Genomic DNA, 13,604 nt, shown 5'->3' with positions numbered 1-13,604 from the left:
CCCCTAACATTAATTTAACATCACAAAAGTTTGTAACAAAATAGATTTCCGATCCAAAAATATAGTGAAAGATCATAAATTTTCGCATCAGGCGTGTTGGGGATGGAGTGCAATTTGTTGTTACATTCTAATCGCGCCTTAACTGGATATGAAAAAGATTCTAGTTAGGATAACATAGAATCACCGAACAGCCAAGAGAGGTTTTAAACAGTCCAGTTAAAAAGCGCCACATGTCAAATAAAACAACTCTACAGTACACTTGGCAATAAACGATTGGCAGCTGGAAAACCTATATATAAAGGCATCAATGTGACAGTCTCGTAATTGCGTAACCTTGTGGGAAAGGGAAAGAGAGTGGTTAGAGAGAGATAGAGAGTAACGTATAGATGTTGGAAGGCCCGAGAGGGGCGATAAAGCCCGCGAGCCCATCATCACACATCAAGCGTCGCCTCTAATTCTCTCTCTAAATCTTAACGTTTCTTTCTCTCTGTATATATACAGATATACAATACTATAAATATATAAGGAGCAGGAGGATCGTAAATCGTAATGGGTGGGCGGTAAGTAATCCATTAGGAGGCTCTCTCTCATCTTTATACCCATAAACAACTATTCAGGATATACACATTCTCTCTCTAGTCTCTATATATATTGTCTATATATATATATATATATATATATATAAGCAACCCTTTGCAGAGAGTTTGAATTTGTAGTAGAACATTGATGTATAATAAGATAGATTTGATTAAGAAGAGGGGTTTGTTGATTGGATTGAAGAGAGATATGGGGGCGTATGAGCTCGTCAAAGGGGTGGAGGAGCGGGGGATTTCGGATCTGGAGAACGGGCCTGTTCGGGTTGACGATAAGGTCGCCGACATTGACGATGTTGAGTCGGGGAAGCTTCAAACGACGACGGCGGAGACCCATAAGTCCGGTGGCGGAGACGGCGGGCGCAACACCAGGAAGGCTGCCGCCGGCGCCGGCGCTGGAAAAGGCCGTGTTGCCTCCCTCGACGTGTTTCGCGGATTCACTGTCGCCGTAAGTGGGTTGTTTCCTTTTGCCGTTGTTTATTGCAAAATCTATATATATATATATATACATATATATTTGAACTTTTGGTTTACTCGTCCAAGTTTTGAAGTAAATAGTTTTGGTTTAAACAGAGAAGAAAATTAAATAAAAAGTAGAAATAAATTAGGTAAAAAGTAAATAGTTTCTGTTTAGACAGAGAAAAAGTAAATAGTTTTGGTTTAAACAGAGAAAAAGTAAAAAATTAAATAAAAAGAAGAAAAAAATTAGGAAAAAAGTAAACAGTTTCTGTTTAAACAGAGAAAAGTAAATAGTTTTGGTTTAAACATAGAAGAAAATTAAATAAAAAGAAGGAAGAAAGTAGGAAAATTTTTGCACTATTTAGTTACTACAGAGTATTGTTTGTCGGATACCAGTCTTTTCAAATTTTTTTTGCCTTGTAAATTACCAAGGCAATGATCGGATGATTCCAAACGCTCATCATAAATATCATTACTAGCGAGGGGTTGGCTCGGCTCGAGTGGGGTGGGTAATCAACTTGGCATTGGTGTCGGGTTGAAGGTTCTACTCCTATTAGGTGAAAACAATTTTTTTTGGAGGGATTGTATGAGTACCAGTTAAAAAAATCACTACGAGTGAAAAGTATACATATATTTTGTTTTGTTTCCAAATTTTACCAAGTAGTAAACATTTATTCTTTGTGGGTATGTATATGCCACACCAGTTTTCTTTTATGCACAATCCCAAAAATATGGAATGTTACCAATTATAATAAAATTGGAAAACCTATTGAAATGGGAATTATTTTTGACTTTATTTGTAATTTTGTATCTGCAAAATCATGATACTCTTGTGATGCTTTGCTTATATAGCACATTTCATGAGCATAAGAAAAACCTCAAATCTTGATTTGTTTTGATCTTATTCTCTGTTCAGTTAATGATACTTGTGGATGATGCTGGCGGAATTTTACCTGCTATCAATCATTCACCATGGAATGGTTTAACATTAGCAGATTTTGTGATGCCATTTTTCCTCTTTATGGTTGGAGTGTCCCTTGCTCTTGCATACAAGGTATCTTTTGTTTCGCAGAAACTCATTGTTTATATAAAATATTTGATTGCTTTAGAATGTATTAGTATTTGTCAGTGGTGCGGCCAATGAGATTTTAGTGTGAGGAAGAGCGCAAATGGCATCGTCAAAATTTACATTTGTAAGCTACGAATTGTTCCTTAATATTAAGGCTGTGGATTGACAATTCGAGTTTGAAGCTAATCACTTTGTGCAAATAGTGCTAAATGATCAGTAACCCAGATCACCTCTCCCAACACTCAAGACTAATGATCTTTTATGCAGCTATTGCTGCTGGTTATAGATTGAGGAAGAGCGGAGTTACTATTGTAACCTTATCCAATCACATTCAAGGAATACTTTTTCTATTGGTGTTAACAATTCAACTAATTTTATGAATAGCTAAGAGATGTATTTCATTTGCAGAACTTAACTTCCAGAGTTATAGCAACTAGAAAAGCAATATTTCGAACACTGAAGCTACTGTTATTGGGTCTTTTTCTCCAAGGTGCTGTTCTGGCTCTGTAGAAATATAGTTATTGATTTTCTTTTTGGAAACATTCATTTATAGTGTAATAGAACATAAGGCTATAGGAAGTGTCATGAGAATGAGCACTGACCTCGTGTTGTGTAAAAGAATCTACCTTTTCTCTTCGGCATTACACAATCATATATCATTTTGTGCTTATAATTTTTATTCATGTCCTGTCTAGGCGGTTTTTTTCATGGTCTTAACAGTTTAACATATGGAGTGGACATTGAACATTTCAGATGGACGGGAATACTGCAGGTATTCTATAGGGTTGTTCTTTCTTCCGCCTGCTTCAATATATTATTGTTTCTCTCTAGTTTAGCTAAAATTTGATTCACACATAATTTATGTTGGCAGACAACGAGCAAGTGCTCTCATGTATGTAGTTTATATAACATGTTTTTGAAGTTGCATGACTAATAGTTACAATTCTTCTTTCAGAGAATTGCAATAGCATATTTGCTGGCAGCGTTATGTGAGATTTGGCTCAAGGGCGAGGACAAAGTTGACTCAGGATTATCTTTGCTAAAGAAGTATCGATTCCAATGGTAAGTGGTAAACTGGTAATAGATATGTGGTTTCACATACTTCATGACTGTTAAGTTTTTTGTATGATGGATGAGTTGACTAGCATAAAATGCGGTAGAGCACAACTTTAGGGAGAATCAAGGGAAAAAGGTACGGCAGGCACAGCAGTAGCAGTGAGTGAGATAAAGATTGAGTCTTCTTAAGTCATATATATTTTGGAAATAGGCCTTAGTGGGCTTTGTAAATGGCTAGGCTCTACGCTTTGAGCAATTATCTCTCGGCTACATAGGCTTTTGGTCCCGACCAATTGCTCAAGGGATCAGAAGCATGACATGTGCATTGGAAGTACTTACTTTTAGGAAGACCAAGTAAAAAGGTGCACGCCTCTCCGGCCTAATCTTTGGTTCATTCCATCCAACAAGACACTCAAAACTAATCAAATAAACCTACGACGTAGACCATTTACACCACACAACAACTAGACTAGGAAGCACGGATATGCCTAAAAGGGCACAGAATTAGTGTTGGACACCGACACACGGACACCCCAACACATGTTGGACACACCAAAAAACGTGTTTGAATATTGAATATTTTTTTGAATACCTGACACTCCATGGACACGCGTGTCCCATTCTCTTTTTCTCCCGCCAACCAAGTTTCGCTACTGGTGGATTCTCCATCTCTCTCTCTCTCCTCTTTTCTCTCTTATTCTTCACATCCTCTTCCTCTTTTCTTTCTTCATCTTGTTCTTCACAAACCCTACATTCTTCTTCTTTTTCCTTTCACAATAAATTTCTTTTTTGTGTCTCTTTTTCCTTTTCCCTCTATTCCCCATGAACTTTTCTCTCTTTCTTCTATGGATTCTTACCTTTATTTTTTAACCAAGACAAATTTTTTTCTAACAAAACCCTAAACCTCTTTTCTTTTTCTTTTTTTACCCCCTCTGCTTGGCCCTTTTTCTATCATTCTTTCTTTTTCTCAGCAAAACACTTTTTTATTTTTTTATTTTTTATTACGAGATTGTAAAAAATAATATTACTCTTAATTTCATAAAGTACATCATATATATATATGTATATACTATTTATTATTTGCCGTGTATGTGTTCTAATTTTTTAGGAATTGTCGTGTCGCCGTATCCGTGTAGCGTCGTATCCTTGTCCTGTATCCGTTTCTGTGCTTCTTATGTTAGTTGGGGGCATACCAACCCAAAACCAAACTTTTGGGTTGATCACACAAGAGCAAGGGGCAGACCAACCCAAAAATAAACTCTTTGGTTTACCAGCAAACAAACTCAAAAATAAAACTGTTTGGTTGTGGATTATCCTTACCACTACTGGAGCTGGCATATAATGGCGCCTTTTGGCTTCATTGAAGGAGGATGACATATGACATCCTACTCTCCTTGAAATTCTGATACCAAACTAAGATTTTGATAGTTTAAAACGCTACAAGTATATGCCCTGAGATTAATCCAATAAACTTACAACGTAAACCATCTACACCTTACAAGAGCTGGGGCATACCAACCTTAAACCAAACTCTTTGATTGAACAGACAAGAGCTGGGGAAAACCAACCCAAAAATAAACTCTTTGGTTGACCACGCAAGAGCTAGGGGCAAACCAACCCAAAAATAAAACTGTTTGGTTGTGGATTATCCTTACCACTACTGGAGGAGGCGCATAATGGTGCCTTTTGGCTCCATTGAAGGAGTATGACATGACATAGGACATCCTCCTACTCTCCTTGAAGTTCTAATACAAAACTAAGATCTAAATATTTTAAAATGCTACAAGTGTCGGCCCAGATTAAGGTTTGTGGTAGATTAGTGATTAGTTGAGTTTTGAGGACGCAAAAGAATGGTTTTAGGCTTTTGTTTATAGTTGTTGAAGGCATGCTTAGGCTCCAAAAAGGCCCCAGGCTCGTCAAGACTTAGTTGGAGTACCTCAACATACTTTAGGCTAAGAACCTTCCGTTAGGCTCACAACTCTCAGACGTCTTATCATTCATATAATTTTCTTTTGGTTTTTAAATGAATATGAATTTTTGCACTCCACATCATGATCATACTTAATCTTATTGTATGTTTTGCTGGAATTTACGAGCTTGCGACTCATTTATGTCAATTTTCATGGTAATGGGATGTTGCCCGAATTTTGTTTTGGTTGGGGTCGCAACTTTTGACTTGAAAAGTGAGTGAGAAAAATTTTATTGACTCGTTTTTTCGCTTGCGGGTCATGGACCTTGTTCAGAAATGATTGCATCAAAAAACAAAAAAGTTAATTGCAGAAAATTAGGGATTCTAACTGCATTAAGAACTCTCTTGTGCCTAGTGTATAAGGGCATGTAGGGTTTGGAGTGAGTAACGAGAGAATATTGGGAGAGAGAGAGAAAGCTCGGATTTGGGTTCTGAAACTCATAATCTCTTGATTTTTGCATAGTTAATTCTTTCGCGGATCTTGGATCTGTAAAATACGAACCTAATTTGGTATTCAGATGGGTTTGGAAAAATGCTTTTTGTTATTGAGTTGGGTATGTGTTTGGGTTAAAATTTTTCAACTCAATTGGTAGAGTCCTCAAGCGACCCAAGCATAACCCGAGTCTCACCGGGCCTAACTTGATCGAGTCGCTTGTGACCCAACCAACTTGATGAAGTTGTACAACTTGATCAAGTTGTACAACTAGTTGTTCAGAATGTTCTTAAGCTATATAGTAACCAAGAACATTTTTTTATTTCTTTTTGGGTTTCTAGACTTCGGATATATATGGAGGGAATATTTTGGGTTATCAATGGAATCTCCTCAACTCCTTAGAGTGGAAGGTTGAGGGTTCAAGTCCCTAAAATGTGTTGGTATGTGATTTCAAAAAGATGAAAAATAGAAAAAGTCTCTTTGCAAGTATAGAAGTGCAAAAAACCATTGAGGAATCTTCCGGGAAATTTATCCTAGAATCCTTTGGTTATCATAACTAAGGCTAGGATTACATCTTGCTATCCGAAAAGGCCGGAAAAACTTTGAAAAATCCTCTCAATTGACCTTTATTGGACCAAGCATACTATTGGAATTTTATTGGAATTTTACTAGGACTTTGAAATTTTTTTCCCCCTCTAGTTAGTGGGTATTTATTTAGAGAGGAAAAGAATACACTTCTGCAACTACAAGGGCCATAGCTGGGAAATGCAGAAAATAAATAGAACGACGCAAAGTCACACAACTAAAAGGGTCAACCAGACCAAGACTAGTAAAGCAAGCTTGCACAAACGACTAAACAAAATACTATCGAAGAGCTCTAAATAAAGAGATATAAATTTTTTTTCCCTAGTTGATACTCACACCTCCCCTCAACGAATTGTTTGCACCCAATAGGAGTTGCAGCTTAGACCATAGCACATCAGAAGCCCAAAGGACCATATAGGAGAGTAAAATGTAGAATGATACTCCATTCATGCTAGGGCTCCATTTGTAGGCTGTCATTAAGGCACCAACTTTTACAAGTATACTCGTGGCCCATTCCAAGATGAAGGGAAGTAGATAAACTAAGGAAGAAACCCCTATAAGCAATCGACATGGGAGAAAGAGCCATTGAAATTCTAGCCACTAGGATATTTAGACGGGCTACACAATAACTGAAGCAAGAAGATCCTATAAGCGATCGTGTTTTTGCTTTTGTCATTGTTTTTGAAGCGAAGTGAATCAAGTCTCTCTTTGATTGTATAAACAATTATTTTGCCACATGGTTGTGACTGCTCTAGAGGAGTTTATGTAAGAATTTTTCCTTCCAAATATGATAGAAAAACTTTATTCACAATAGACTACTCTAGTCTTTAGTCCATGAAAAGAATGAAATAGAAAATGGAAAGAAGAAAATTTTAGAGAACGGTTTGATCACAAGATGAGGTCCACTGTGACCATTGTTGGCACTTTTAAGTGTGGATGCCTTCCAACTGTGTAGTCTACGTTTTGAAACCTTGAGCATAAAGAATGTGTAAAGCAAACAATATCTGTCGACACTTACATGTAGAGGCCAAAGTGGGCAATATCTACACAGCGGAGCAGGTCACAGTAGATGATAGCATAGCCAAAGTGGGCAATATCTACACAGTGGAGCAGGTCACAGTAGATGATAGCATAGCCGATCCCCTGAGGGTTAGGCCAGCGCGTCCTCGCTGGCTAGGGTTGACTGTGATGGACTACATCTCTCAGATGGGAGAGATTGTTAGCACTTATTATTACATGTGCTAGTGATTAAATCTTGTAAATGTCTTGTGATGTTTAATGGTTAATAATTTATTTTGCAATTTATAAATTTCAAAGGCATGTACTGTACTCATGTCCTATATGTGGTCTTTACTCCATATATTTGTTCTTTAGTGGATTTGAAATTCTTATGTAACAGCCTACTCTACCACATGGTATGATATTGTCCGCTTTAATCTGAGCCCCTGCATGGTTTTGTTGATGGGCTTTATCCCAAAAGGCCTCATTCCATTTGGAGACAACACTAGCACATATAAGCTCTTCACCTTTACCTTACCCTAGTGATGTGGCCTTGTGCACCTGTAAGTGCCTGACATAACTCACAAGGTCTCTACAATCACCCCCTAGTAGAGGCCCAATGTCTTTATTAACCACACCTTTGGTTGGGCTCCAGCTCTGAGCGCGCATGGTTTTGTTGATGGGTTTTATCCCAAAAGGCCTCACAAGGTCTCCACAATCACCAACTAGTAAAGGCCTAACATTGTTGTTGGCCACACTTTCGGCTGGGCTCCAGCTTTGAAACCATTTATAACAGCCAATTCCACCACATGGTATGATATTGTCCGCTTTGGGCCCTAACACATATAAGCACTTCACCTTCACCTTACCCCAGGTGATGTGGGATTATGTGCCCCGTAGCCTGCCAGTGCTTGGCACCCGTCCACAAGGTCGCCACATCTTATGAGTTCTATAAGTTGATATAAATTTCAAATTTCAATTCTAGACACTTTGTATTATAAGGTGGATTCGGAGTGTTATTAAGATTGGAATCAAAGTGTTTATAGAAGTGTTGGATCAAGGTGTTTAAAGAATAAGTTGGAATTATAGTATGAACTAAATTGGAAATTTTTTAAAGAATAAGTTGAAAAGATATAAATTTATAAAATATTTATTAATTTATAAACAAGTCCAACTTAATTGCAAAAGTACATCTCTAAATAGAACATCTAATGGGATTCAAAATGAAGCAACTTGAATCGTGAGGTTTTAAGTGGGTCTTTTCTCATAAAAAAATTTGTTTTCTTGAATTTTTATGGACTACATTATGGAGAAGAGAGATTTATTTTCTAGTCATAGTACCAAGCCAGTCATAAAGTTTATCCCTGCCGGTACACACCTTTTATTATCCAAGCCTAAATTTAGCTTAAGGGTGCAGAATACTGAAGGCAATGATTTGGAAATCTTGTCATCAAAACTTCTTTTAGGCATATCCCCTGGTAGAGGCCCAATGTCCTCGTTGGCCACACTTTCGGCTGGGCTTCGGCTTTGATACCATTTGTAATAGCCAACTCTTCCACATGGTATGATATTGTCCACTTTGGGCCCTAGCACATATAAACACTTCACCTTCACCTTACCCTAGGTGATGTGGGATTGTGTACCTGTAGCCTGCCAGTGCTTGGCACCCGTCCACAAGTTCACCACATCTTATGAGTTCTATAAGTTGATATAAATTTCAATTCTAGAAACTTTGTAATAAAAGGTGAATTATTAAGATTGGAATCAAAGTGTTTACAAGTCCACCTTAATTGCAAATGTACATCTCTAAATAAAACATTTAATGGGATTCAAAATGAATCAATCTTGAATCATGAGTTTTTAAGTGGGCCATTTCTCATAAAAAATATTGTTTTCTTGAATTTTTACGGACTACATTATGGAGAAGAGAGATTTATTTTCTAGTCATAGAACCAAGCCGGTTTATGCCTGCCAGTACACACCTTTTATTATCCAAGCCTAAATTTAGCTTAAGGGTGCAGAATACTGAAGGCAATGATTTGGAAATCTCGTCATCAAGAACTTCTTATAGGCATATCCAATTACAGAGTTACTAAGGCCTTTAAGGAAAGTCTACTGATTTCAGAAAGCACCATATGGTTTAAATAGGCACCCATCACCACATTGTTTGTTAAAATCTGGTTATACATGTTTTCTTTTTGTATGCGTTTGTCTTAATGATTTGAAATGGTGAGAATAATGGCGAACATAATACAAATTGTAAAAAGAAGATGCAATGAGATGATAGAGCTTTGATGAGTGAAATCAAGATGGCTGATCTTTTGGCTTTTGAAATATATTCCTGATGATCAAGTAATACAAGGGCAGGGTTCCAATTACCTACGCCCTTAATGGTAAATGTAAAGCTGTCAGAGGCAAAGGAAAGTAGTAGAATAATAATCAATTTGCTGGAGACTTGTCGAGCAACTTGTTTATCTATATTGCAAGCGGTGAACTTCAATTTTGAGAGTGAAATTAAGCAAACCTAAGGCAGCAGAATGTATTTTTAGGTTTATTTAGTTTTGGCATCATGCAGGGCAGAAAAGGGAGAAGCTTGGTAAGGAGACAACAATCTGACAGAGACTGATCAGGTTGCCTGAATTACAGAAGTCAACATCCTTTTATGCATGGAGCTTGTTTCTAAAGGAATAGAGAACAGTGCCAATGTATTACTGAAGGCAGAGATTTATCCGTTAGAAGCTTGACATAAGCAGCAGTATGCCCAAAAGATTTCTTTAACTATTTATGAGTTATGACAAGGACAGGCATACCTCCTATATATGACAACATATTAGTAATTCTTTCAATAGTGAACCGGTTGGGAAGAGGAGATGTTGAACTACAGTTTTATGAGATAGGGGACGGCTAAGCGACATGCAAAAGTCACGAGTGAGAATATTCAGAAATAAGGGAGACGTTGAGAATTATTTTTTAAAAATACTATGGATGCCTCTATATCAGTTGAAAACTCGGTGATCAATCTAAAGAGAGTCCTTGATTCGCTTTTCTAGGTCAATAATTGTCCTGATTTGTTGTTTTATCGGTTGCTTAGAAGACAATGCAATACTATATGGATGCCTCTATATCAGTTGAAAACTCGGTGATCAATGTAAAGAGAGTCCCTGATTAAGTTTTCTAGTCAATAATTGTCCTGATTTGTTGTTTTATCGGTTGCTTAGAAGACAATGCAATACATAAATTTGGATGTACGGATAGTCAATAAAGGAAAAATAGCATGCATGCAGTTTCGCTCATTCTTATATCTAGTTAGCAAGTCTTCTACTTTAATCATGCTTCTGTAGTCCTTAATTAGAAGAATTTTGTATTTTATTCCTTATAGCTGACAGAGAAAATGACATTAAAATCTGGTTTCTGTAATTTCACTACAAATGAAGAGTTGATTTTGATACAAGAATTTGTGTAGCAGACTTTGAAGAGAAAATTTTATGAAAATGGAGAAAATGAATTCACACAACACTGATCCATGGTATGCAAAGAAGGATGAGAGTGAATATGTAATGACAATACAACCTTTGATAATCGAATTGTGGCTATTGAAGAAAGCATTTATACCTGATCATTTTTTCTCCTTAGTAACAAGCCTTCCTAGAGGTTCTGTTTTGGAATTTGTTCCTAATTACATCCACAAACTAAAAAGTTTCCCCCTCTAAAAGGTGTTCACAAAGCCACCTTTACTCTTCGGAAAAAATATAATTGAACTTCATTTGTTTTGCAATTCAGAGAAAGAAAATGATATAATTATTCATGGCATGTCTGTTTAACACAGGTGTAATTTAATCCTTCTACTATCAAATGAATATAAAAGATTTTTCGAAACAGAGAATCAATTTTTTCAAATAATAAAAAAATATGTGCCCCATATTTCCATGTCGGGAGGACCACATTAAAAAAAAAAAAAAAAAAAAAAAAAAAAAAACGGTTTGGAGACCCCTTATGCATTTTTTCAGTAAGGTGATTCTGCAGGTTGGGGAATTTCTTTTATTTGCAACTATTTCATGTCTTCCTTTATTACAAGGACTGCTTCTTTTGTTCAAACACCCATTTCTTATCTGTAATTTGATTTTTTTTTTTTTGTTATTGCACAATTGTAATTCTTTGCCACCTTGTTCTCTCTTTTTTTTTCTTTTTCCAGGGCTGTGACTTTTGTGCTTACTACCTTGTACCTATCCTTGTTATACGGATTGTACGTCCCTGACTGGGAGTATCAAATTTCAAAGGAAACCTCTGCTTCGGCTTCGGGGACATTCTCAGTGAGTTTTCTGTTTCTAGTTATGTTTTCGGCGCAAGTCCTAAGAAGGCTTGGATAGAATTTCAAATCTGAATCTAGAATGCCTAAATAAATTAATGTCGTTAAACTGTCTTTGAAGGTCAAATGTGACGTACGGGGAGACACTGGACCAGCTTGTAATGCTGTTGGAATGATTGATCGTAAAATTTTAGGTATTCAACATTTATACAACAGACCAATCTATTTGAGAACGAAGGTATCTTTTTTTTACGTCTATTTTCTTCAATAATATGAGCTTTAGTTAGTTCCAGTTGCCTCCTGGGATTCCTTACAGTTCTATCCAATAATGTTTATTGCTATATCTTTAACAGCAATGTAGTATCAATTCCCCAGATTATGGTGCACTTCCTCCTAATGCTCCTTCATGGTGTCAAGCTCCTTTTGATCCTGAAGGACTTCTGAGGTTTGTATATTACTACTTCTTGAGGTCAAATACTTACCAATCACAAGGCAATATACTAAGAAACACTAGGTTTAATGATTCTGTTGTATGTCTAGTGAACCAATCATTGGAACCTTTATGCATAGACCAAAATGTCATTTGGTCGATCTGACAGTTTTTGCATCTCGTTGTGATGGTATGCGCTGAAATTCCAGCTTGTTTATCATGTCACGATCCCAAAAAAAGGACATCTGATTGGTTAAATTTATTAGGTTTTCGTTATTGGTTTTTGATTTTCCGATTTCTAAAAACATCGTTCTTCACGGTTTCAGTTCACTGATGGCTATTGCCACTTGCTTGGTTGGTTTGCATTATGGACACATTCTAGTCCATTTCAAGGTATTTACAAATTAATCATTCCGTGAATAATTTTTGTTTTTCAAATAGTAGGATTATTTTTGCTTATTTCTTATTCCCCTACCACATGCAGGACCACAAGATTAGAGTTTTGCAGTGGTCGATTCCATCCTTTGCTCTCCTAGTGTTGGGTGAGGCCCTTGAGCTCTTTGGTAAGTTTGTATCCATTCCATGACTTCTGTCTACTATCATTTCCTGTTATAGATCCATGTCTAGTGGTGGTGGCAGCCGGCAGGACTAATAGTTTCCCTATTATAGGAATGCATATAAACAAGGTTCTGTACACATTGAGTTACATGTGCGTTACAACTGGTGTTGCTGGCATTGTTTTTGCTGGAATATACATACTGGTAAGATTTTGAACTCATCTGATACTGCAGAATGTTTTCTTGATGCTATCTAGCATGTATATATGATACTTGGAAACGCAGTTATTTAGTAAACCCCTACACACAACAGGAGTTAGCCCCCTGTCCCCATTAACACCCCCCGACCTGGGTGAAGGCCATATATTGTCCCAGGTCATACTAGTACGACTAGTTAATGTAACCGTTTAGGCTAGATGACACCTTCAGCTTTTCTTCATTATTTCATTCTCTTTCACTAAAGATTTCGCATTTCAATCTTATTCTATTGTACAAGTATGAACTTATTCTTCTTACAGGTTGATGCATATGGATGTAGGCGCCCAACTATTGTATTAGAGTGGATGGGGAAGCATGCGTTGGTGATTTACACTCTCGTTGCCTGCAATATCATACCAATTTTTCTACAGGGATTCTACTTGAAGCGGCCTGGAAATGATATTGTAACGTCTTCATTACGATCTTTTACATATTTTCATTTTGATAATTGTCTCACAATCAATTTTCTCTTTTGCAGCTTAGATTAATTGGAATTGGGCATAAGAAGTAGCAGAGAAACTTTTTGCTTATGCTTCCTATTCTGTTGATAGATTTTAGGCCGAGGAACTTGTACCACGCCATCTGTTGATAGATTTTAGGTCGATGAACTTATACCATGCCATTTAAGTTCAAGTTTGACGAGAGCTTCAGGAGAAGATAGGATAGAGTTTTTAGAGTTGGGTATATGTACAGGTTGAAGCTAATGAATGTTCTCTCTGTTTTAGGACACTAGAGCTGATGTACATAGTTAAAGCAATGGAAGATTCATGGTTATTGGAATATCTTCATCTTATTTTTGGAATGCTTTTATGTAACGACTTTATTCTTAATTTTATTCTGAAATCAATCAGATCCAATTTGTACACAAGCTAAGAACGACATTGTTGGGT

At 36.8% G+C, this 13,604-nt stretch overlaps 1 protein-coding gene across 1 annotated transcript; it reads left to right on the top strand.

Annotated features, from left to right (window-relative positions):
- The first annotated feature begins 393 nt into the window (after positions 1-393).
- LOC132303316 (uncharacterized) lies at positions 394-13,582 on the top strand. The gene is made up of 13 exons (XM_059800533.1): positions 394-1,041; positions 1,969-2,106; positions 2,530-2,611; positions 2,817-2,893; positions 3,077-3,183; positions 11,356-11,473; positions 11,591-11,707; positions 11,823-11,914; positions 12,226-12,292; positions 12,384-12,462; positions 12,569-12,660; positions 12,975-13,118; positions 13,193-13,582. Exons 1-13 carry the CDS (start codon positions 727-729, stop codon positions 13,223-13,225), a joined length of 1,461 nt encoding a protein of 486 aa, XP_059656516.1. The 5' UTR covers positions 394-726; the 3' UTR covers positions 13,226-13,582.
- The last annotated feature ends 22 nt before the right edge of the window (positions 13,583-13,604 follow it).

The sequence above is a fragment of the Cornus florida genome, unplaced genomic scaffold, assembly GCF_030987335.1.
Source record: "Cornus florida cultivar Cherokee Brave unplaced genomic scaffold, ASM3098733v1 CherokeeBrave_3.0.0_Hap2_Chr04, whole genome shotgun sequence".
In the NCBI taxonomy this organism is placed as follows: Eukaryota; Viridiplantae; Streptophyta; class Magnoliopsida; order Cornales; family Cornaceae; genus Cornus; species Cornus florida.
The sequence above is the reverse complement of the archived record's forward strand: the minus strand, read 5'-3'. Positions and strand labels throughout refer to the sequence as shown.